This window comes from Atractosteus spatula, chromosome 1 (assembly GCF_055471065.1).
Source record: "Atractosteus spatula isolate fAtrSpa1 chromosome 1, fAtrSpa1.hap1, whole genome shotgun sequence".
In the NCBI taxonomy this organism is placed as follows: domain Eukaryota; kingdom Metazoa; phylum Chordata; class Actinopteri; order Semionotiformes; family Lepisosteidae; genus Atractosteus; species Atractosteus spatula.
The window spans coordinates 1,319,700-1,344,436 of NC_142706.1; the positions used below are offsets into that span (position 1 = coordinate 1,319,700).

Below are 24,737 nucleotides of genomic sequence, written 5' to 3' on the forward strand. Positions count from 1 at the left end.
AATGTGTTACAGTAGTCCAAGATATTGTAGCTCCGCCCCCTTCAGCCTGCGCCCGCAGGGCAGGCTGGGAACAGCGCCTGAGGGGCGGGGCTTGGGGTAGCCGGACTGTATATAAGGGGGCGGGGCTGTGAGGCGGTCTCCTTCCTCCTGTGTCTGTGTTGATATAGCAGCAGTGCTGTAACCCCTGTCCCTGTATGTGTACCTTTCCCTTTCCCTGGATCTGGTTAATAAATGTGTTGTTCAACCCCTTCTTCTGAGTCCTGCGCCCGCTCCATTCCGTACCGAACCCCGCGGGCGTTACAGTATCATCTTAGCAACATATTACAGTGACGTGATCCAGTGACAACCCAGGGTCGAAAATAACAAACTTTGATCAGGGCTTTATTTTGGCGCCTTCAACAATGACCCTGAAAATCACCAGCTGTGAGCAGCTGCTGCTGGGAGCCAACATACACAACCTCACGGTGTCTGCACCTAAGACACGTCAGAAAGAGATTGTTAAGTGAACCGGTGTCAAAAACTGCATCAGCAAATCATTACAACCCCAGGAACGCCTGTTTCAGTACTGTGTACAAACCCTGACTGTAAGGGTTCAGATAGTTTCTTCATCAACTAGGGTGCTCTTGACAAAGAGCAGGTGACTCACTGAAAGCTGGAACATTGGAAGTGTTATAAACAAGAGCCCATTTTACCTATCTTGGCGGCTAGTAAGTAAGTAAATGATCCCAGGACCTCATCCAGCTGTTTCAATCACGTGGATGGGTAGCTTTCTCCAGACTCCCACAACCTTTCTGGGAAAGAAAAGCGCCCCTGTTCTCAGTTTTAAATGGGTGTGGAGCTGCTCCTTCACTACCCACCCTGATACATGTTAAAATCTAGAGAAGGCCCGGCTCACAGCAGAATTTTACACTCAGACCAAAAGGAAACAACAAAACGGGACCGACCTCACACGTATACAGTATGTGCGCACCTGTCCACCGAACTGGACGGAGGCTTTAACAGAAGCCAAGCACCCAAAATCTGTAACAAAGAAAATGTATTACTGGTACGTTCAATGAGGGCATCTCTTAATACGAATCACGATTGGATTTAACATGTTGTAGAAAACGTCTTTTTTTTCTAACATACAAAACTATACCCACTTTATCGTTATAATGAGTCGCAGTGAACCGAACCCGAACCCGACAGACGCAGTGCTCAAAGTTGGAGCCCTGGATTGAATTTCTCGACTACACAGCGATATTTATATACTTTATACTTCATTCTTTAATGGATTATATTCATTTTTTTCTGAGCTTTTATTGACTTTCAAAGAGGATTTAACAATGCATTAGACATGAGCAGCTTTTACACCGTGATATTGTGATGTCAAAGTTCCCCCGGGCCAGCCGAGCGCCCTCACTCTAATGACGTCCCGATCCTTCCTCTAGCCGCTGTTCCTGAGTGTGACGTCCTGCCTTTTTATCCGGAAACAGGAAACTCAGCTGGGCTGGGGCAGCTTGCTAGCTATCTCTGCGTTTGGAAACAGCTCATGACAGGAAAGCGGCTCGTATTGTTGTGTTTGTATGGATAAATAAAGCGACTAAGGGCAAGATATTGTCATTCCGATACACATTGTTTTATTAAGGTAAATGTGCTTTCCTTGTTAACTAAACGTAATAGTTTGGGGGGCATTTTGATTGGAAAAAGGGCGAATCCCTTGTTCATTTACGTTTTGCTACTTAATCCGTGTTTACTAAATGTGCTCTGTTTGGGGGTCTTCCATTTCAGCGGTGTAAATATAAAACGTTTTGCATGGATTAGTCCTACAGTAGTCAAAGCCCCAGATGCATGGCGCCGTTTGTTGTTCAAATGAGGGAGTAGCGCGATTTTGTTGCGGGATTTAATTCTCTGCTGCGCGTTACTGTTTGTGACGCCTGACTCTGAAGTAATTTAGATGCAGTAAATCTATCGGTGCGGCTGTCTAGAGAAGGAAATGGGTTCTGCTGCGCCGTGGGCTGCTGGGGGAGTGACTCTTGGCTGAAGTGTGGGCTGTTGAAATCCCGAGGGTTTCCCTCAGTGCAGTCTGCCGGGTGTCACGGGTGACACAGCCTGCCCAGCCAGCTGTCCTTAACTCCCCCTCCATCCAGGCCTAGGCAGGCTTCTCAGTCCCAGGAATATAATAATAATAATAATAATAATAATAATAAAATACAGCGTCCAGGGACCCTCTGGTTGACTTGCATGGTTTTATTGTAACAGCAGTGTAATTCAGTGTTCTTAATGCCTGGTGCTTTTAAGAACCTGCAAAAGTGCTGAATAAACAGCACAAACAAACGTGCAGCAGTGGTACGAGCGGGTGCCTTGGCACGGAGCCCTGCCCCCTCTCCCGAGCCGCGTGGGGCGTCGTGCCCCCGCGTGCCCGGCGGTAAGTACGGCGTGTGCCTGCAGGAGGAGGGATGACGGCCATCAAGCACGCCCTGCAGAGGGACATCTTCACGCCCAGCGACGAGCGGCTCCTCAGCATCGTCAACGTGTGCAAGGCCGGGAAGAAGAAGAAGAACTGCTTCCTGTGCGCCACAGGTGCGTCCGGCTGGCCGGGCTGTGTGCCTGGAAACGCGCGGGCGTGGGTACTGGAGTAGCAGGGAGACCAGCTGGGGTCTCCTGCTGGGCCAGCCCCCTGGTCTTCAGCACGAATCGTGCGCTGTAGGATGGCGTCTGGACGGCACGGTGGCGTAGTGGTCAGTATTACAGCCTCGCAACGCTGGGGCCCTGGGTCCGATTCCAGACCTGGGGTGCTGTCTGCGTGCCCTTTGTATGCTCTGGTGAGCGCCCAGGGAGTGTCCTGCCTGGCGCCTGTTGCTTGCTGGGATAGGCTCCGGCTCCTCCACGACCCTGCTCTGGAGAAAACGAGTGGAAAATGGATGGATGGATGGATGGATTATGGGGTCTCGCCATTTATTGATATTTCATTTATCGGTGGGGGGGTTGGAGCTCTGCTGCTGATGTGGAAAGGTACTGTAATTATCACACCAGACTCCTGTTGGCATCTGGAGTCCTGCGCCAGGACACCGATTCCCGGGAAAATGGTGTTCCGAAACGTGACATCAGTAAAATCTTGTGCTCCAAAAAAAGCCCCCGCGCCGTGTCGGTGGGAGATGACCGTCCCTCTGCCACGGGTCGCCTGACTGGGAGTTGTGCGTTCGCTCGTGACGGGGTGGGTGTCTGCGGCGCCAGCGGGAACAGAGCAGCACCGAGCTTCCCTGGTCCGGCGTTCTGGGGAGGGCTTGTGCAGTCACACTCCAGAGTCACCTGCAGCCACGTCGCCCGTGGCACCTCGAAGTGAATCTGCGCTGATGGTCCCTGTTTTCCGAAAGCAGGTGGCTAAGGCTCAGTGATGCTGCTGCTGCGCCTGGCGCTTAGGGGCTGTTGCTCAGAGGGTCGTGTGAGTGTGGCAAAGGGAAGCCGTTGACCCCTTGAAGGGTGAAATTGTGTCGCCTGCAGACTTGTGTGGTGAACAGAATAACGCAGCTGAGTGTGAGATAAGCCCCCTCACGCGTAGGGCGTGTGATACCCACCAGCCTGTCCTGTAAGACTGCCATCCCCCCTCTCCCGTTCCAGTGACCACCGAGCGCCCCGTGCACGTGCAGGTGGTGAAGGTGAAGAAGTCGGACAAGGGCGATTTCAAGAGACAGACCGCCTGGGAGCTCAGCAACCTGGCCATCGTAGACGCGAAAGATGCCAACAAGGTCTGTAAGAAAACAGCGGGACGTTTTGTGTTTTCTTAGGCATCCTTGATCATGTCATGCGTTTGCTTTAATACAGAAAATTGTTTCAGTTTTGTTTTAATTGAAATGGGGAGCTTTGCAAAGCACGTAATGTAGCACTTGAGGCAAATGGTCAAGACGGCCTCGTCAGTAACAGGTCACAGATTTCGAATGTCACTGTAGTCTTTCCCTTCATCCTGCTACATCTTCACTTTTGTAACTGCACTTCCTTAAAATTGCGTTCTCTTTCTCCCAGCATGTGTACCCTTGCTTTTGTGAATGGGTTTGTAAATGTACCATCCATTTAGTTCTTCATTTCTGAATGTTTCTCTTTGAACAGTATGATTTGTACATTTACTTGATCTCTTAAGTTACACATGCATGTGAATGAAGTGATCATCTTGGATCGAACACATGCTGTTTTTTTCTTGTTCAACCTGTACTGTTTGTAATTTTTGCTCGACCGGTGCAAAGTCCAGCAGAATAATTCCATACATTTTTCATGCTTTATGCAATTTACCGAAGATGAGCTTTTCTGAGATGAACAATTCAGTTTAATGCAGTTGCCCAGAACATGTACAAGCATTTATGACGAGTCAAAGGCAACAAAGAAACTGTCTTCAGTTGTCCTTCTTTGTAACTTGCCGTTCTTACAAGCATTGTTTTTTTCTGCACATTTGTGCTGCAATGCAGTGATATGAAAGTGGGGTTGACCAGTTAAGCTGCATTCAACGAGGGGGAGCTGTTTTCTAGAAATGGTTTCGTAATCTCATTGTTTATTTTTTATACGAGACCGTCATGGTAAATGAGCTCTTGACATGCCCCTTCCTGACTCCAGCGCTCGGCTTGGCCTTGTTTCTCGTGCCGCGCTCCTGCGCTTGAGTATCTTGGGCTGAGGGCAGTGGGGTTTGTCTGCTAGTCTGGAGCCCCTCTTCTCTCGAACAGGAAAACCCCGAATTCGACCTGCACTTTGAGAAGGCGTACAAGTGGGTGGCCAGCAGCACGGCGGAGAAGAACTCGTTCATCTCCTGCATCTGGAAGTTAAACCAGAGGTACCTGAGGAAGAAAATCGATTTTGTTAACGTCAGCTCCCAGCTGCTGGAAGGTATGCAAATGTGCTCTCGTGTAAAAAACATTACTAACCTTCTCTGTTGTCCTTTCTTACCGTCTGTCATAATACAGCTTTAAAAGCCTTGGTTTGTGTTGCGTCATCCTGCTTCTTATTAAAAACCTATTTTAGGTTTAGGGAGTAGTTGCAAACTGAGATAACTCGCTGTTGCCAATAAGTCAGTTTCTTACAGAAAAGGTCCTTGTTTCAGAGTGAAAAATCTGAGGGTTCAAATGTTTTAATCTGCCTTGTTGTAAATTTATTGTTCAGTTTTGCCCCTAGAACAGAACATCATAACTAGATCTTTTTATTTGAGTTGTGGAGCAGTTTATCAAGTTGTAGTTCGTGTTTTTTTATGCAATGACGAATCACAGACGCAGCTGAAAGGCCTTTGTGTGTGCAGTGAGACTGATTTTGGAGGTGAAACTCTTTGCAAATCTTGTTTTGTCTCTTCCAGTGAGTTGATGTCACCTTTGTTTTCCACCTTAACGGTTTTAACTGGGAACCCTGGGCTTTTCTTAGTTTGTTGCAAGTCGTAATTGCAGAGACTTGATATTTCTGTAGTCCTCCGGCATGGGCTCAGACGTCTTGTCGACATCACGAGAGCTGCCTTTTTATTTTTGTTCCCTTGGGTGTGCGCTTTGGGTGAATGTGACAAGGAAGTGGTTTGCGAGGCAGAAGATTAGCACATAGTTCACTTTGCTGCTCTCTGGCTTTAATAAACTTGTTCTTTACTCTTCCCTTTTCACCCCTCACTGGCCAGAGCTTCCTAAAGCTGAAGGTTGGTAACACTTACTGTACCTCTCTCCCATCTTTGTGTGTTGTTCTCCTTCCACAAGCATCCGTCTGCATTGTCTTTGTCGGCTCTGTGAACTGTTCTCGTAACAGTTATTCGTCCTCCTGGAGGCCGTGGCGTCACTTGTGTCCAGTGGTGTTTTCGTCACGCGTTTCCCCCACAAGAACAGCGACAGTGCCCCGTCGTGTCGGCAGTAGAGCCGCCATTGGAGAAGCTTGCTTGTTTATAGTCATCTTGCCATTGTTTTGTTCTGGAACGACAGTATAATCGAGCTGGGAAGTCTTACTGTGCAGGCCTTTATTTTATATAGTGCATTTAAAAACATCTTCTCAAAGCGCTTTATTGGTAAAAGTTAAAAAAAAAAACAGCTGAAAATTGCTCAAAACTTCCTTTGACCTCTAAGCTGCTAATTGAGTGCTGAAAATAAGCAAGGCTGCCTCGAGACGCTTCTCCCTTATGAGAGTTTTGTATTTTTGTTTTGCGATACCTTGCTTTTTCGTGCTGCACTGGTGGAGCTGGCATTCGTAGTCGCGCCGGCCCTGAGGTCAAAGCACAGCTTCACTTTTCCTTCTTTTCGCAGTTCTGTTTGTTAAAAAACCACGCGTTGCGCCTTGAGTTTTTTTTTAGTTCCTCTCCCACCCTCTAGTGCAAACCCGACGCGTCCGGGCGGGACAACAGCGGGATCTGGGAACGAGTTCAGTGCATGATATCCGTAGCTGCTCAGCTGCCCGGCTCGGGAGTGGATCGGTCTGAGCGCCCTGTCCTCTGTGTTTTGTGAAGAGTCTGTCCCCAGCGGGGAGAACCAGAGTGTTACCGGGGGCGATGAGGACGCTCTGGACGACTATCAAGAGCTGAGCGCCCGGGAGGAGCAGGACATCGAAATAATGATGGAGGGCTGCGAGTACGCCATCTCCAACGCCGAGGCCTTCGCCGAGAAACTGTCCAGAGAGCTGCAGGTGCTTGACGGGGTGAGTGGTCCGCCCGCCTGCCCTTGGCACGCAGGTTCAGCAGCATCTGAGGGGACGGCTGTGACTGAAGCCAGCAGGTAACGCTGATGCTGGCTCCCAGGCTCCACCAGAACAATTTGGTTTGTCAAGCCCAGATGGTGTCGGGGGATGAGATGAGTCCATAGTGCTGTTAAAATAACAAGGGTTTATTTATTACACACATTAGAAATATGAGGGTTCTCCACCATCATCTCTCCTCCCATCCTCCCACACAGAGGTGTTATGTGGCTGGAGGAGACTCTCTCATAGGCCCCTGTGAGCACAGCAATGCACTCCTGTGCGTGCATTGGTCAGGCAGTCTGGCCGAGAGCATCACGTCTTTAAGGGAGGTACCGCAGGCTGCCGTGCTGCGGCATCAAAGAGAATATTCTGACCAAGCGCTTGCATTCACCATGAATTTTGTCTCTCTCAGGGGAAGTGGAGGGTCTCTCTAAATCTAGGATTTCTCAGTCCAGTTCCAGAGGGCAGCCTTCGGCACTGCAGGTTTTATGGGTTTCTTCAAATAACCAGCACCAGCAGAGCTGGACAATCTGTAAACTTGCAGGAGCTGAAGGGGAGGAGTAGAAGCCAGTGAATGACCTGAGTTACAAGTCTTGAATTAGTATTGCAACGCAGTCTTTAAGTTGTTCTGCAAACAAGGGTCTTTGAGATCGTAGTGGGATGTTGCTCTGCCCTTTTAGTCACCTCGACAAGTGAGGTCGACGTGGTGTTTTCCGCGGTTGGTAGGCAAAGTCCTCCCCTCCTCTCCTCGCTCGAGGAGCGCTTTCTCATGGCATCCGGTATGTGCAGGACAGACCTCCTGCCCCCCCCCCCCACCCCCCCGTTTCAGTCTGCCCTGCCTTCTGCACCACAGGCGAACATTCAGTCCATCATGGCGTCGGAGAAGCAGGTCAACACCCTGATGCAGCTGCTGGATGAGGCCCTGAGGGAGGTGGACACCATCGAGGGCAAGCTCAGCAGCTACGAGGAGATGCTGCAGAGCGTGAAGGAGCAGATGGACCAGATCTCGCAGAGCAACCACCTCATACAGCTCAGCAACACCAACAACGTGCAGCTCCTGGAGGAGATCGAGTTCCTGGTGGTGAGCGAGTTTGTGACGGGGAAGCCAGCTCTTTTTTTTACAAAAAAAATACAAACCAAAATGCCGCAGGTGGATCAAACCACTGGGGTGCAGAAAGTTGTTTTCTAAGTGAGTTCAGGAATGCTTTGCAGAGCTGTGCGCATTAATGTTAATAACATCTTTCATTTATAGAGGGCCTGTCCAAGCCCGAAGACGATGTACGCAGTTTTAAGAATAATACAAAAAAGTATTAAATATAAAAAGTAAAAGAGAGAAAAAAATAAAAGAGTGTATACAGGTTCACACAGATAGGATTGAGGGCAGTGAGACACAGGCCCTAGGAAAAAAAGTGAGTTTGAAATTTATTTTTGAGCAGAGTCAGAGAACCTGTCTCTTGAGGAGTCGGAGGAAGGGCAGTCCATAGCCAAGGAGCAGTGACAGGAAAGCACAGTCACGGGCAGTCTGAGACTCCCAGGTGCAATGAGCAAAGGACCAGTCTCCACTGCTGGGGCCTACAGGAGGGAGTGTAAACATGGAGGAGATGCATGATGGAACCAGATTGTTTAGAGCCTTAGAAGTCGTTAATAAGATCTCGTACTGAATACATGACTTTATAGGCAACCAATCTAGAGTCCTAAGTGTAGGAGCGATGTGCGGCCAGTCTAGCTGCAGAGTTTTCACACGAGCCTCAAAAGACGGAAGAGGATCAGGCTATGAATGGTGCAAGAGCAGCGAAGCCATCCACCATTCGTTACAGTGAACTATAACAATTTAGAATTTAAAAGGCACCTGTCTGGGGGAAAACACATGCAAAACTAGATCGAGCAGGAGTTTATTATGGCAAAGAAGACTAGACCACTGCTTCAGACAAATATTGCTTTGTTTTCTGAGATGCTTTTTGTGTGAAGAAGGTGTTTGCGTAACAGGCCTTGATTCACGAAATCTGAAGGGCAAAAACGAGCCGGTTCCCCGGGTCTGGAACAGCCGTCCAAAAGACCGTCGAGGTGTTTATCAATTTTCTTCTATTCTTCTTGTGAAAAATGGGAGGAAGCAGTCGTCGAGCTGGTTTCAGTTTCCTCCTTAGACAAATCCAGGTGTGTCATACCCCTCACCTGCCCACTGAAGCCCTCGCTGTCTTGCAGAACTACATGGACCTGTCGAAGGGGCACATCAAGGCGCTGCAGGAGGGGGACCTGTCTGCCTCCAAGGGCATCGAGGCCTGCACCAACGCCGCAGAGGCACTCCTGCAGTGCCTGAGCGTCGCGCTCAGACCAGGTCAGGCCCGCCGCAGATCCAGCCCGAGGAACGCGTGGAACCTTTAAACCTTTAAACGCCTCTACGAGGGCCTGTCCAGTTTTGTTTTCTGTCTTCTGTTCATTAATAAATGAAGATGGGGCTCACGGTGGAGGAGAAACAAATAAGAAATAAAGCAGAATGTATTTAAGCATGGCATTCCGATATCCGATATCCAATATCCCGGCTGAGAGGTGCCGCGTTCTGTGGCTGTTCTGAATGGAAACCCATGAGAACGTGTGCGAACGAGAGGAGGCCCGTGATGGTTAGTAGCTCATGGAGCTGATGATCTCGTCCGCCCGTTTATTCCCCTCTGTTGGCTTCAGCAGCTCGGCTGCCTGGCCTGCTCCACACCCCCACAAGCAGTGGGCCGCCGCCGTGAGGCAGGGGGAGCGGGGCGTCTTGCTCTCGGTTCGAAGAGCTTTCCCATAGTTTCCTCTTCAGACACGCGTCGGCCTGTCTGTGCCGGAGGAACCCGCTGAGCTCTGTGCTCTCTTGTCGCTGGCAGGACACGACAGACTTCACGCTGTGAAGCAGCAGCAGCACCTGTTTTGTGAATTGAGGGATCAGTTTGCAAGGAGACTCACTAACCACCTCAACAACGTGTTCGTTCACCAGGTAATATTTGCTGTTCCTGGTAAAAGTGCTCGTCTTTCTGTTCCTCCTGTTGTTTTCAGCCGTGAAGCTCAAGGACTCTGGGGTAGTTTCTTTCAGAAGGAGTAGCGCGGAGCAGTGGAAAATATAAAGGCAGAGTTGGCTGATTAGTGTGAGGCCTTGCTTTAAGGCTGAGGTAGAAGGGTTGAATGGAGGTTTACTTTGCTTGCAAAACTCAGTAATAAACGTGTTTTTGTTTTAAATCATATCATTTGCAAAGAGCCAGTGCAGAGATGCACAGGACAGGGGCTGGTCTTCTGTGCTGATAACTCAGTAGTGTAAGGATTCCTCTAGCTGCTGTAAACCAGGCTGGCTTGAGAGAAAGGAGGGGGGGCGTCAGTAAGGTTTATTCCTCTGGGGGGTGCATGCAGTCCGTACACTGACGTTGTCTTAGCTTTCACGAGACGGGACAGAGCCGCCCTGAGGCGTGGATTCCTGATTCACAGCCACCACTTCTGCAGTTCATTGATTTATTCTAAGTCACGGTGCGTCTCTTGTTGCTTCAGCCTGTGTTCATCCTGTCTCTTGTTTCCTTCCTTGCCTTCTCTTAATCAGTTCAATCACTTCAGTCACTTCAGCCTGACCATTCCTCACTTCTATAGGGCCTCCTTTTTGTCACTGCCCGTGAGTATCACCCCGCATCCCCACTAACCCGTGTGCACCTGGAACCTGACCTCTCATTCTCAGCAGTCATGGCCAGGAGTGGGCATGTCTTTTTCTCAGTTACAGCCTACTGTGTTATATTCAAGGTGCAGAAACGTCCTGAGGTTGTGAAGGACTTGTTTTTTACTGTGGGAATGTCAGGTGTAAACTACCGTCTATGACGAGCATGTGCGTTCATGACGGTTGAGTTCATTTATTCAGAAGCGCATGCTTTTGTCAAACTGAAGGGTGGCGATGCAGCAGGTGTTGTACCTGCTGTGCATTTCTGGGAAGTTCTGGCTCACACTGGTGGGGTTTTTTTCCTCTCACTGCTTGTCTGACTTTTTTTCAAAGTTGTATGTTATTTAACATGTTACTGTTGTTGCTGCTGCTGTCCTGTGTTTGTTTTTGGTGATTCCTTTAGTATCTTTGTATTGGAGCAAATAAGCACTTCATTGCACTCGTGCATCTGACATATCAACTGAACTGAAGTTCCCAGGAGTTTTGTATTGTGAAAACTTGATTCATTATTGATCAAGATTATTTGATCAAATTGAAGAATTAGCTCTCTCCTGATGTCTTCGTTGCCGTCATGATGTGTCGATCTGTTTAGCGTTCTCTTCTGAAGTGCCCTGGTGAAACGGTGCTGGCTTGTAGTGGTGTCTGCCGGCCGTCATGGAGTCACAGGTCCAGGTGTGAGATGTGTGCCAGATTGTTTTGGGTGTGAACCTCTCAAGTTTGGCATCATTATGGGCAGGATCTCCTGACAATTAAACAAAATGTGTTATCTGTTTATTAAGGAAGTCAGTATCCAGGTTCCCCAGGTGATGGTGTGTAGAAGGGCAAAAGACTATAGCGGCAGTGTTCAGGGTTCTCATTACTCAGGCAGGGTTCAGTTCAGGGTTCAGATGACTGGAACAGGATTCAGTTCAGGGATCGGATTACATGGGCAGGGTTGAGATTAGCCGGGCAGAGTTCAATTCAGGGTTCAAGAAATGGCGTTTTCCTTCGGAGCTGTTAACATACAGTAGGGGTGCATGACTCCTCAGTGTGTGTAACTGCTGGTGTTTTCTGTAGGGAGGGGGGACTTTTGGGATGCATTGGTCTTGCTGTTTTAAAGAATGTGTCCCCAGGAGGGCATGATAAACAAAACCAGCTGAATGAATGGGCTATAAAAGTGATTCATGTTAAAAAATGCTAATTCAAGTCTGTGATAACCTTCCAAATGTTTACCATTTTCTAAAAATTAAATTAACTGTTTCTATTATGATGATGTTTGTGAGCATCATTTTCTTTTAATGTCATTAGCATTGTATTCCCATTTATTTTAAACATGCTAAACTATTGTACTAATTTTTGCTTAGCATGAACTAACATAAGCAAGAACGCTGGATTCTGGAGAGCTCTCCTGTTCTGTGCCCTGGGTGTCCAGAAGCATTGTCTGAGCAATAACGCTAGATTCTGGAGAGCTCTCCTGTTCTGTGCCCTGGGTGTCCAGGAGCAATGTCTGAGCAAGAACGCTAGATTCTGGAGAGCTCTCCTGTTCTGTGCCCTGGGTGTCCAGGAGCACTGCCTGAGCAAGAACGCTAGATTCTGGAGAGCTCTCCTGTTCTGTGCCCTGGGTGTCCAGGAGCACTGTCTGAGCAAGAACGCTAGATTCTGGAGAGCTCTCCTGTTCTGTGCCCTGGGTGTCCAGGAGCACTGCCTGAGCAAGAACGCTAGATTCTGGAGAGCTCTCCTGTTCTGTGCCCTGGGTGTCCAGGAGCACTGCCTGAGCAAGAGCGCTAGATTCTGGAGAGCTCTCCTGTTCTGTGCCCTGGGTGTCCAGGAGCACTGCCTGAGCAAGAACACTAGATTCTGGAGAGCTCTCCTGTTCTGTGCCCTGGGTGTCCAGGAGCACTGCCTGAGCAAGAACACTAGATTCTGGAGAGCTCTCCTGTTCTGTGCCCTGGGGGTCCAGGAGCACTGCCTGAGCTGCCACCTTCCTTGGCAGGGTCATGACCAGAGCTCCACCTTGGCCCAGCACTCGGCGGAGCTCACCCTGCCCAAGCACAGCCCACTGCACCGCGACCTGCTGCGCTACGCCAAGCTGATGGAGTGGCTGAAGATCACCCAGGACGAGAAACACGGGGGCTTGACGGCGGTAAGGACGAGCAGGCAGGGGGCGCCGTTGCGCTCTCGTTGTCAGCCTTTGCTCCCTCTCTTGAAATTGTTTCTGATGATCGGGCGGCAAGTAAAGTCAATGCGTGATCTTCTTCAGGCATGCGATTTGTGTATTAATACTTTTTCGTATTTTTTAACAGAATTACGTTGATTACATTTCAAGATTGTATGAGCGCGAAATTAAAGATTTCTTTGAAGTTGCCAAGATTAAAATGGCGAGCACAACCAAAGAGGGGAAGAAATTCGGTAAGATTCTCATCGCCACCTTGTTCTTTAATTGCTGCTTTTGAACACCACCTGTTCCACACGTCTAGAGCGCTTAGACAGGGGAGCACTTCCTGTCCGTTAATAGAAGTGTAGTTTTGCCAAGTGAAATTTGTGGTTATGTATGAGGAAAATCTCTGAGTGTACAGCAGGATATAATTTTGTGTTGTTCTTCTTTTTAACCATTCCTTCAAGATAAAAGAGTACACATAAAAAAACAAGGAATTAGCATGCTTTTTGTTATAAAACATAGGTACCGTTAAAAGCAAGTAAGCATCCTTGAATATGTTGCGATGGACTTTGAAACCATAAGCACTAAAATTAATGCTTAACGGATTCTCTTGTAGTGTTTTTACAAGTGCCTGATCATGTTCTTGCTATTGTTGAGGATTGCCCAGAAAGTAATTAGAACAGTTATTTTCAATGTCGTAAAAACCTGTCGACCTTTGATATAGATTTTCTTTCCGATATGTAAGCAAAATAAGGTGTGGAATCATTACTGCAGACATGCGAATCTGCTTGAAAAGTCCTCTTGCATCAAAAGGCTGATACTGAATTCTACCAGAACATCTCAAAGACTTTGTCAGGACGTTTGTGCACAGTCAAACCAGAGTCCCCGAACCCTTTCCAGGGCCTGTCAGCTGTCTCCTTGGGTTCTGGGTTCACTTTACTGGATGAGTGTAAAGTCATCACTGTTTCACAGTAGATTTAGGGAAAATTTTGTTTAGTGTTCTTACACAATTAAGTATTAAGTACAGTATTTGAGAAGTATATGCTCATTTTCTAAGTAATTGTTACATAACCCACCAAAATGACCTGAAAATTGCATTAAAAAAGGGGTGGTTTCTGTAAAAAAAAAAATTTCTGTTATCTTTTCATTTTCTGAATCATGCACTAAAGATTGTACAGATCATCCACACATGTTAATTGCGCTTTAAGACAGAATGCCCATTGTCTTCAACCTCATTCTGTTTTTGTAATGCAGGCAACATTGTTTAAGACAACAGCAAGAACGATAGAACATTAACATTTATTTCAGACATTTTTATGAGGCTGCTGTCATGCCTCGTGAAAAAACATTGTCCTGTACGTGGGTTCTCCAGCCCTGGTCCTGCAGAGCCCCAGTCTGCTAGTCTTACAGGTGTTACACATGTTCTGACCATTTCAACACCTGCTAGCTGTTCATGAACCAAGTTTACTAACCTATTCAGTTGAGAGAATTCTGGCCCTTCAGGGCCGAAGAGGAAATTTTTCTTTTGATCCCAAATTACTTTACTTCATTTAACAAATCAACTATTTAACAGAGCGTGATGGAAGAGTTTCCAGTATTTAGCAACTGGTGGTTTGAAGCCGCCCTGCAAAACCTGTGGGATTGAGACTCTCCAGAACCAGCTTTGGAGACCCCTGGTCTGCATCAGGCTTGCATGCTATCTTCCTTCTGAAAACAGAAGGGCAGCATTTTAAGTCTTCGTTTCAAATCGCCTTGGCTGTGAGCACAGTTTTTCAGTTCATCGCAGCGCTGGTGCATGCCTGTTTTTTTTTTTCCTGAACTAACTTCTAACGGGCCTCGTGCTGCATGGTTTGTGTGACACACATGTGCTAACTTGTCTCTGTCTTTGATGCCTGCGTTCTAATCTGCCGCCCAGCCACGCTGCCTCGAAAAGAGAGTGCTGTCAAACAGGAGACGGAGAGTAAGTATCCCAGCACCCCTTTGTCCCCTCTGTGCCGCTGTCTGCTGCCTGAACAGAAAAGGTGTGAATTGCTGTACAGGATAGTGTTCCCTGCAGGATACTCAGAAGATGAGTCCTGCAGAGAACGGCTCCTGATTCCTAGTCTGGACCTTTCTGAAGTACTGATCTTTTATTATGGTCTTTATGAAGCGCTTGAGAAGTTAACCCTACCCTTTTTTTTCTCTCATTACATTGGAAAAAAAGGACCGATGTCAACCGAAAAATACTGCTGTGTTTGTCGCTGTGCAAGTTTCAATACGTTTACAGCACATTTCTATCTGCTCCTGCACTAAGTAGCTCTGTCCTCCTTTTCATCTAAGAAGGCTAATTAGAAAAAATAATACGATATATAATATATGAAGCAATATCTTGCTTCTTGATTGTACGTTAGATTTTATCTCACCTTAAGTAAATCTATTATTAAGCTGTAGGGATACCACAGCATACTGTACACCTGTTTATAGAAGAGAATTAAAAATACCATATATCAGGGAATTTAAAAGTGGTTTTGATATTGTCTAATTGATAATCAGACGGGTCTTTTGACGAATTGAAGGCTAAAATTCTATTACACTGTGCATGTAATCAGAAACGCCTTGTCATAATTCGATACAAGCAATAGTCTGACGTTCATGAAATGAATCTGAAAAGCAGCTAACTCACAGTGAGAAGCTGTGAAAGAAACTAGACAGATAAACCTAGAAGTCGGAAACGTTTGCATGATGTTTCTCCTCCGTTGCGCTTTGACCTCGCTGGTTGTGTGAGACCACGCGCTGATGGCGGCTCTCTCTCCTGGGGTCGGCCGCAGGCCTCCACGGCAGCTCGGGGAAGCTGACCGGCTCCACCTCGAGCCTCAACAAGCTGACCGTCCAGGGCTCCGGCAGCCGCAGGTCCCAGTCCTCCTCCCTGCTGGACATGGGCAACATGTCGGCCTCCGACCTGGACGTGGCAGACAGGACGAAGTTCGACAAGGTGTGCCCGGCCTCGCTCTCCCAGTCAACCCGTTTTATTCCTATATTGCGCCTTTCGATACAGAGCATCCTCAAGGCACTTTACGTCAATTGCACAATAAAAACCAGATACGATGGAGAATCTTAAAAGAAAGAAATGCCTTAAGATGGATGGATACTTTACTGATCCTGTGAGGGAAATTGCAGTGCAACAGCAGCTTAGCACAGTCAACACAGCACAGTGTAATGAAACGATACAATAATACAAAAATACAATACATACAATACAGTCAGTCAAAGTAAAAAATGGATTATACAGAGTTGTTCACAGTCCAAAATATACAAAAACAGACCCGAAAGTACAGTACACAAAAAGTTGTATTGCACATTATAAATATTTTGCACAAATCCCCAGCATATATTGCACAAAAAACAATTGTAAACAGGAAAAAAAACAGATGTAAGCAGAGAGTTTTATGTTGAGTCCAAAAACAGGTCAATGTTGCCCCTGCCCAGACACACAGTGGATGAGTTGTAGAGTCTTATGGCAAAGGCGCTCCCTGTCGCACTGTGGTTGGTTCAGCTTATTGCTGAACATCGAAAAGCTGGGTGTTTAACGTGGTCCGGAAGAGAATGTGGAGACGGGAGGCTTCTGCTGAGACGCTGAAATTCTGCCTCGCCGCGAATGAGCGTTTGCGAACGGTACCGCGAAGGTGCAGCGAAGGGCCAATTACCAGCGCCGTGTCGACAGCGGGAAATTGAAATGTTTTATTTAGATATTCTTTGTCTTTTATTTACTTTAAAAAGACATCAGTTGTAGTGTGGGCTTTTCTCTCTGGTTTAAAGCCCCAGTTCTCTTCTGGCCAGCTGATGTTTGAGTCAGATACGAGGAAGGCAGGACACAGAAACAGTCGGGTTCAAGTTTCTGCAGCTGCCTGCGTGGTTAAGTCTGGGGAGAAGGTGGGAATGGTTAGGTATTCGTTAAGCAGACGAGTGACTAGCGAACGTAACTGTTGAGGGAGACGGTGCGCGGGTAATGTGATGATAGCGATGCCTCCAGTTCTCTCCAAAGCATGTGAGAGCGCCCCAGTATTGCCAGTGACTCTGTCACATACTGCTTCCATCAAAAGCAGCAAAGCCAAACCAAGTTTGTTCTTAGTTTTAAGTTAGAGATGGTGGAGTGGGTGCTTTGTGCCCGTCAGAGATGCACCCTGCACACGCTCTGCACGCCTCTTAACTCCGAAGTAGAGTAGAGCCGAAGAAATGCTTTGAATTGCAGCCCCCGCGAGTCCTCCGCAGTGTCACTGACTCCCGCCTTTTCTCCTCAGATCTTTGAGCAGGTCCTGAGTGAGCTGGAGCCTCTCTGCCTGGCCGAGCAGGATTTCATTATTAAATTCTTCAAACTGCAGCAGCAGCCCGGCCTGGCAGGGTCAGCTGTAAGTATGGCTTACTGAGCCTTGGGGAAACGTGACTTCAAGGTGTCTGCTCAGGGTTAGAGGTTAAACCATGTGATCTACCAAGCACAGCTGTAACCTGAACAGTATCGTTAACCTGAACATGTTCCAGTAGGCAGCTGCGTCAGCATGCGTAGGCTGCAAAGGCACAAGTTAAAGGTTTGTTCCAGGCTGAGAAGAGAAAAAAGAAACACAATGTTTTGGCTGTGGAGCCTTCTTCAGGTGTGTCTTTGCACACACACCTGAAGAAGGCTCCATGTTTCTTTTCTTCTCTTTTCAGCCTGGAATAAACCTTTACCTGTTCCTTATTAACCTGAACACGACAGTGTCCTCGGTCTTATTCTAGATTTTTACAGTACACCTCCTCGGTTGTTTGTAATGCTTCTTCAATTCTAGTCTCCTTTATTCACCACTGCCTGGTCGTTTGCATACCGAGGCCTTGAAATGTGAGGCACAGGCTGCAGATGCAAAGGCATCGTCCTGTAGGGTGGGGCGCTGGGCTCATCGGTCACGCCCTCTGTGCTGGGGTAGGGGTTCCGGAAACGTGAGCGAGCTCCGGGTCTCGTTGCGCGATGCTGAAGGAGGCCATGCGCCGTGTGCTTGTTTCCAGGGCGACAGCGTCGAGATGGACGGCTCCGCTCACTCCAGGTTTTCCTCCGTGGGAGGCGAGCGGCAGCAGCCGGCAACGTCCGAGTGAGTTGCCCTTCTTGCCCCCGCAGCGTGGCGTGGCGGCGGCCCCCGGCGGCACTGATCCCCCCAGGTGCTCAGGGAGGGGCGGGGCTCGTGGCTTCCGAAGTTTTAACAGCCCGGCAGTCGGTAATCCCGGGCTCGTAGGGGATGAACCAAGGGAACGGGAATCGATCTGGGATGCTGAGTAAGAATTTGGGAAAAGTCTGTTTTATATTTAATTTCAATCAGCCTGCAGCCCACTGGAGCTCAGCAGTGTGAGCCTGGTCAGGACCTGGAGGAGAGACTCCTGGGAAAGCTGAGGCTGCTGCTGGAAGAGGTGTTAGTGGGGCCAGTAGGGGGCGCTCACTCTGTGGGTTGTTTGGGTCCTAATGCCCCAGTATAGTGATGGGGACACTGTTCTGTAAAGAGGTGCCGTCCTTCGGATGAGACGTAAAACTGAGGTCCTGACTCTCTGTGGTTGTTAAAAATCCCAGAGAGTTTCTATTCCCCCGGTGTCCTGGTCACATCCCCCCCCGGCCTCCTAATAATCCCCATCTCTGAACTGGCTTCATCACTCTGCTCTCCTCCCCACTGAGAGCTGGTGTGTGGGGAGCGGACTGGCGCATGATCCAGGTTGGGCTGCACACTGGGGGTGATGGGATCCCCATTACCTGTAAAGCGCTTTAAATGGAGCGTCCAGATTATTATTCTATTATTGGGTTTGAGACACCCGCGCGGTAGGAAACCAGCGCGCTGCAGCTGCTGGCAAGGGCAGGAAAGCGCCGGACTGAGGCCGGACTGTGTCCCTTCCAGGAAGGACTCGGTGCGATTCATGATGAACAGGATCTTCCTCTGCATCGAGGTGGAGCTGAACAACCTGATTGCTCTCGGGGACAAGATCGACAGCTTCAACTCCCTGTACATGCTGGTGAAGATGAGCCACCACGTGTGGACGGCGGAGAACGTGGACCCCGCCTCGTACCTGAGCACCACGCTCGGCAACGTCCTGGTGACCGTCAAGAGGAATTTCGACAAGTGCATTGTGAGGAGTGGCCCCCGTTCTCCTCCCGTGCTCCCGATGAGCACAATGGCGCGGAGGGACTTCTGCTCTTCGTTCCGTCGTCCCGTGAACAACCGTTTCTCAGGGCTTTTATCAGATTCAGTTATATCTAATGACACTGAAAAATCATTAACAGAAAAGCTGCATTCTATTGATTCTATTGATCTATTATGATATTCTATTATCATAGAAGAGGCAGAAGTGTTGTAGCTCTCTAGACTAATACTCGTTCCCTTTGTGATGTTTCTTATGTCTCAAAGTGTGACTGAAATTGTTTTCTGACAGCACAGAATTTTTTAAAGCACTAAACAACTGCATTTTATCTGGCAGGCCGCTGTGTCTGTTGTGCTTTAAATTAAAACTGTACGTAAGGAAAAGCACTTTTACGAAAATGTTATTTTCGTATTTTGGTTTAGCAGGATTTCTGTCATTTTCTGCTCTGGGAGAATGACATGCTGAAAATTGAAACGGTTGAAAATTCCTAAAACCGTCATTTGTTTGGTACATTCTCTTGAGTTTATATTCATTGAACCTCTTGAATTTTTCCCACAGACCCTAACCCTAAATTAGCGAATAGTTAATTCTAGCAGGCAGCTGCGTCAGCAGGCGTAGGCTGCAAAGCAACAAGTAAAGGTTTATTCCTGCTGAAAAGAGAAGGGAGGAATCACAACGTTTCGGCTGTGGAGCCTTCTTAGGGTGTCCAAATTTTTAATGTTTATTGACGTACTGGAAATGGGCTGTAACTCATCACAGCATTGGTGCCTAATCTTCGCTTAACCTGCAGTAGTATGCCAATTCATAGGTGTGCAAAACATGAAATTAAGAATACATTTAGTCCTGCTTTAGGTGTAGAGTTTTAGGTCTTTATCCACGATGAGGGTTCCTTTAAAAATATTGACGCTGAGCGGCTTGGCTTGTGCCCACAGTCGAATCAGATCCGGCAGATGGAGGAAGTGAAGATCTCGAAGAAGAGCAAAGTCGGTATCCTGCCCTTCGTCACCGGGTTCGAGGAGTTCGCGGAGCTGGCAGAAACCATCTTCCGGAACGCCGAGCGCCGGGGAGACCTGGATAAAGCGTACACCAAGCTCATCAGAGCGGTCTACATGAATGGTAAGGGTTAGTGTCCGCTTGTGTTTTAGGAAGAATGAAGCTGTTCCCGGGCGAGATTGTCGCTCTTGTGGAAAGTGAAACGGTCCTGTAGCCACAGTTTTTGTTGCATCGCATCTGCCAGCTGTGACAAGTTCAGAAATCTCATCGTGACAGCTTGTGTACAATTAACACTCCTTGCCTGCTGGTTACAGACCCCGTCAGGATCTCCCGTGCTTGCAGGAGTCATCACCTGTCTGTTTATATGCCTCATGAACGATGCTGTAGCGATGTGTTTTTTCCCCCTCGTTGTGTTTCCAAAGTCGAGAAGGTGGCCAACGAGAGCCAGAAGACGCCCAGGGATGTCGTCATGATGGAGAATTTCCATCGGATCTTCTCCACGCTGTCGCGCCTCAAGATCTCCTGCCTGGAAGCAGAGAGGAAGGAAGCCAAACACAAGTATACGGATCACCTGCAGTCCTACGTCATTTACTCCCTGGGCCAGCCGCTGGAGAAACTGAACGTAGGTGTCGGTGAATGAATGACACAGGAATCATGCGTTGAGTACTGTCACCTCTACAGGAAGTACAGCAAGCTTGCAGTCACACACTGAGCACTGTCACCTCTACAGGAAGTACAGCAAGCTTGCAGTCACACACTGAGCACTGTCACCTCTACAGGCAGTACAGCAAGCTTGCAGTCACACACTGAGCACTGTCACCTCTACAGGCAGTACAGCAAGCTTGCAGTCACACACACACAATTCTGATCCAGTGGGAAGAGCGTCACCTATTTGTCTGCCAACATCCATGCAGCACAAACCTAGTTTTTCTCAGAGGTCTCCCTTCCTGGGAGTGACCATGATCCACCTTGCTCAATTCCGAGATCTGACAAGAACTGCACGGTGTTAAGACTGCGTGCTCGCAAAGTCAGTAGAAGCTTTCATTGTCCCACAATACTTAGCCGTCCTCGAGCGAAGACGTGTAGCGGCTTTGTAGAGATGCCTTGCTCAGGTTGTGCTTGTGCCGCTTTTCCAGCACTTCTTCGAGGGGATCGAGGCTCGTGTGGCCCAGGGGATCAGGGAGGAGGAGGTGAGCTACCAGCTGGCCTTCAACAAGCAGGAGCTGCGCAAGGTCATCAAGGAGTACCCGGGGAAGGAGGTGAAGAAGGGGCTGGACAACCTCTACAAGAAGGTGGACAAGCACCTCTGTGAGGAGGAGAACCTGCTGCAGGTGATTCAGGAGCCCGGACTCCAGCAGTGAAGACCTCTTTAGGGTCTGTCTTGTGGTGTCCGTCTCCGAGGCGGGAGCACTCTGCATGTTGCGGGGGGTGGGTACGCTTTATCCGTCTGCCACCGAAGTGTAGAGTTCATCGTGCACCCACAGACCACTCACAGCGGTGCAGGTGGCGTTGAGAAGTGAGAAACAGCCCCGCACTTTAGGATTAAGGGGGCAGTTTCACGGTGGCCAGATTGAGCACAGAGTGGAATTGCTCAGTGGTGCTCAGGACACCAGAGTTACCGCCCTGCCTCTACAAATGCAGCCCTGGGATCTTTAGCTACCACAACAGGGTCAGGACTTCGGTTCAATGCCTTATTAATTGGCACAAACCTCTAGAGTAGTTTACAGTAATGGATATTATTTTCAGACGTTTACAGACGCCTCTCTCTGTGTGCCGCTGCTGTCACTGATGCGAGGTTGTGATTGTTCGCTGGGTGGGGACAGTGGCAGCAGCAGTGCTGGGATAGCCCACGATCTGCACTGACCACAAAGCGGCGTCTCTGCGCTCGCTCGCCGGCCGCTGTCTGCGTCACGGTCACGGGCAGCCCGCCCGCCCGCCTGTCTCACTGGCTCTCTCCCGTCGCCGGCTGATTGTAACGCGGCTCCTTGTCTCTCTCCTCCGAGGTCGTGTGGCACTCCATGCAGGACGAGTTCATTCGCCAGTACAAGCACTTTGTCGGTCTGATCGCCCGCTGCTACCCCGGCGCGGGCATCACAATGGACTTCACCATCCAGGACATCCTGGAGTACTTCTCCAGCATCGCGCAGTCTCACTAAGCCCGGCCCGGCCGGCGTCAGACACTCCTTCAGCAACACGGAGGCTGTATCCTTGTACTGAGGCTGAGGGAGGCGCAGGAGAAAAACTCGTGCCTGGAGAACAGAAACCGGAGATAGGCACTTACTGTAATATACAAGCAGCGATTGCCACGTGATCTTGGTTTCCTTTAGGTTATTTTGCATTTCAACACTGGTTATGATTTTAAGGATGGTTTTTGTGTGTGTGCGTGCTCCTCCTGAGAAGTAAATAATGCGTTTGGAGTTTGGTGAAGTAAAATGCTCCCGCTGTTAAGATTGAAAAATGGGACCCTACCAACAATCTGCCAACTTAAGCATGATTGTGGGTTCATCTGAAGCATTACATTTGCACCAAACGTTGAGTTTGAGTTTGTTACGAACACTATCAATACACTATTAATGTATCTTTCTGTTAACCACTAATCTTTACAGACTGAGAAATGAAAAATCATTCAGTTCTCTCTGAAAGCATTAAGAAACGCATTGATAGACCCAGTCAATGTTTTACTACAGTAAAAATGAGATTCCTGAAAGGTTACAAAATCAAATCTTCTATATTAAGCAGAATTAGTGAGTAGTTAAACTGTGGATACAGAATCATTTGGACAGAACAGCACCTAAGTTTTGTTTAAGAGATTACTGATCGTTTTTGGTTTTATTGTGCTCAAGAAGATACACTTTGTATTTCTGCCTGGGCTGTTGAGCCTGTAGAATTTTTTTAAAAATATGTTCCCATATGTAGTAATATATTTTTAAATGCAAAGAAAATTGTCACCCAATCATGTTTTCTAAGAACCTTCACTGTCTTTGGAGGGTATTCTCTAACACGGACATTAATCAAGGAAAATAATACTCAGATATTACACCCTGACCACAGATCTTGGGTCTCTGGTGCTCACAATCACTGTGAGGGTGAAACAAGCACTCTGAACCTACTGTTTCTCTAATATTTAATTTTTTTAATTTGGTGCATCTATTTCATAACACACTACCACAGCAATGTGCAGCAGAGCTCTTTTGTATGTGAAAGTAACACATATTGAATAAATCGTGTCTACTGCTTGGAGTTTTGTGGTTTTCTTTCATATTTAATTATGGTTTATGTACCATATTTGCTTCAGCCAGTTACATAATACTAAAGTCTTGTTTAAATATTTTTCTTACTAAATGCAATTTTCCTGAGGTGCATTTTAGGGTTCTGTTTAAAATCAAAGCCCCAAAAATTATTGTACAATAACAACAACATGCACTTTTGTTGCCTCTGAGAATTGTTAGTGCAGTGGTTCTCAAACTGTGGTACGCGTACCTGAAGTGGTACGCCAAATGACCCTGGAACCGTGTTGTGTGCGCTGAAAAAATCGGGACGGGTTTTCATATTTTGTATTTTTATACGTGTCGAATACGCAGCCTAAGTACTACGATACAGTGCGCGCTAATACTTCAGTGGACACAAGAGATACTCTGTAATTCTATACCACTCTATAGGAATGCGTGCTACGGACGCAAGTGACCAATTGTATTTAAAAAAAGCTACTGTATCTCCAGCAAATAGGGAGGAAGGAGAATGTGCGTGATTTTGGAACAATGCCAACGTTGTAAACACAGGAATGCATAGAAATGCGTGCTACGGACGCTGGTAATCTTGTGAGCACAGGAAAGCGTGAAAAATAACAGAAAAATATTTAAGAACTGTTCTAAGTTAATTTGAGAAAAATACACCGAGCGTCTCTGTTTCTCTCCCATGCGCATGAAATAAATACTCAAAATAAACACTGAAATAAAAACGGAAACGTGGAAAAATGCAAGCTTGCGGTTGCTAAAGCAGGTAAGCCCCACACTATTATGTGTGGAGAAAAAGCTGCTGAACAGCTCGACCAGCTGCCCCCCCTGAAAGACACAGTCACTCAGAATTATTGAAATGAAGGATTATATCAAAAGTACGCTGACAGAGCGCGTTGAGATGAGCAGATGTTTTTCACTGCAATTAGATGAGTCTGTAGTCGATTTGGCCAATTTGCTCGTTTATGTTAGATACGAGTTTGAGGGTACGTCCCGTGAGGACTTTCTGTTCTGTAAGCCGCTACCAACAGGAACTACAGGAGAGCACGTATTTCAGCTTCTGAATGAATTTATCGAAGAGAATGGCATCGACTGGATAAAATGTGTCGGAGTTTGTACAGACGGTGCTAGAGCAATGACAAGCCGACATAACGGTGTAGTTGCACGAATTAGAGAGGTTGCTCCAGAAATTAATGGTTTCATTGCAACATCCACCGCGAGACCTTTGCCGTCAAGAAAATGTCTGACGATTTAAAATCTGTTAAGACTGTTGTGAATTGTATAAAGGCTCGAAAAATTAATTCACATCTGCTTTGCTCGACTAACAGGCTCACCCCTCTCACTGAAATGGTGCTTTTTTATTTTTTTGTTGTTGTTTTTTTTCTGTAAAACACTTTGAGAAGCCACATTTTAATATATCAAACAAAGTTTATTATTATAATATTTATTATATGTATGTGTGAGTGTGTGCACGCGCGCTCATGTTGGTCATTGAGAATTTCTGGGGTTCCTATGAGATGATGACTTGTAGGTGGTACTTGGATGCTTTGGTTGGATTAAGGGTGGTACTTGGTCCAAAAAGTTTGAGAACCACTGTGTTAGTGCATTGTAGTTTGTAAGAAATGGCTATATGTAAACAACATGCTTAAGAGTTCTGAAATGGAGGTATCCTCCACAATGTGTTGGGAATTTTCAGTTTGAATGTTTAGTCTATGAAGTTTACGGAAGGACAGGTCAAGTTTAATAAGAATTTCTTACACTTACACCGTGCTTTTCTGGACACTCAAAGCACTTTACAGGTAATGGGGATCCCCTCCACCACCACCAGTGTGCAGCCCCACCTGGATGATGTGACGGCAGCCAGAGTGCGCCATTCTGCTCCCCACACACCAGCTCTCAGTGGGGAGGAGAGCAGAGTTTA

General features: G+C 47.6%; 1 protein-coding gene across 4 annotated transcripts; it reads left to right on the forward strand.

Annotated features, from left to right (window-relative positions):
• Nucleotides 1-1,455: 1,455 nt before the first annotated feature.
• On the forward strand, nucleotides 1,456-22,823 carry exoc1 (exocyst complex component 1). 4 transcript variants are annotated; one of them, XM_088918005.1, is made up of 20 exons: nucleotides 1,458-1,627; nucleotides 2,431-2,562; nucleotides 3,601-3,728; nucleotides 4,692-4,851; nucleotides 6,431-6,618; nucleotides 7,511-7,738; nucleotides 8,860-8,992; nucleotides 9,519-9,628; nucleotides 10,220-10,288; nucleotides 12,300-12,449; nucleotides 12,610-12,715; nucleotides 14,380-14,424; nucleotides 15,272-15,435; nucleotides 16,742-16,849; nucleotides 17,478-17,560; nucleotides 18,350-18,578; nucleotides 19,523-19,706; nucleotides 20,006-20,205; nucleotides 20,720-20,914; nucleotides 21,587-22,823. In XM_088918005.1, the coding sequence occupies exons 2-20, from the start codon at nucleotides 2,439-2,441 to the stop codon at nucleotides 21,737-21,739; spliced, it is 2,757 nt and encodes a 918-aa protein (XP_088774131.1). In that variant the 5' UTR covers nucleotides 1,458-1,627; nucleotides 2,431-2,438; the 3' UTR covers nucleotides 21,740-22,823. The 4 variants fall into 4 exon arrangements, with proteins under 4 accessions (XP_088774149.1, XP_088774131.1, XP_088774140.1 ...); XM_088918023.1 differs by lacking the exon at nucleotides 10,220-10,288 and having other exon boundaries at nucleotides 1,456-1,627; XM_088918014.1 differs by lacking the exon at nucleotides 14,380-14,424.
• The last annotated feature ends 1,914 nt before the right edge of the window (nucleotides 22,824-24,737 follow it).

What these genes read in the sequence shown, in the direction of transcription:
- exoc1 (XM_088918005.1), top strand. Translation starts at nt 2,439, where the DNA reads ATGACGGCCATCAAGCACGCCCTGCAGAGGGACATCTTCACGCCCAGC. An exon ending in AGCTGCAGGTGCTTGACGGG is followed by an intron (nt 6,619 to 7,510) that starts GTGAGTGGTCCG and finishes TCTGCACCACAG; the next exon opens with GCGAACATTCAGTCCATCAT. An exon ending in AACACGGGGGCTTGACGGCG is followed by an intron (nt 12,450 to 12,609) that starts GTAAGGACGAGC and finishes ATTTTTTAACAG; the next exon opens with AATTACGTTGATTACATTTC.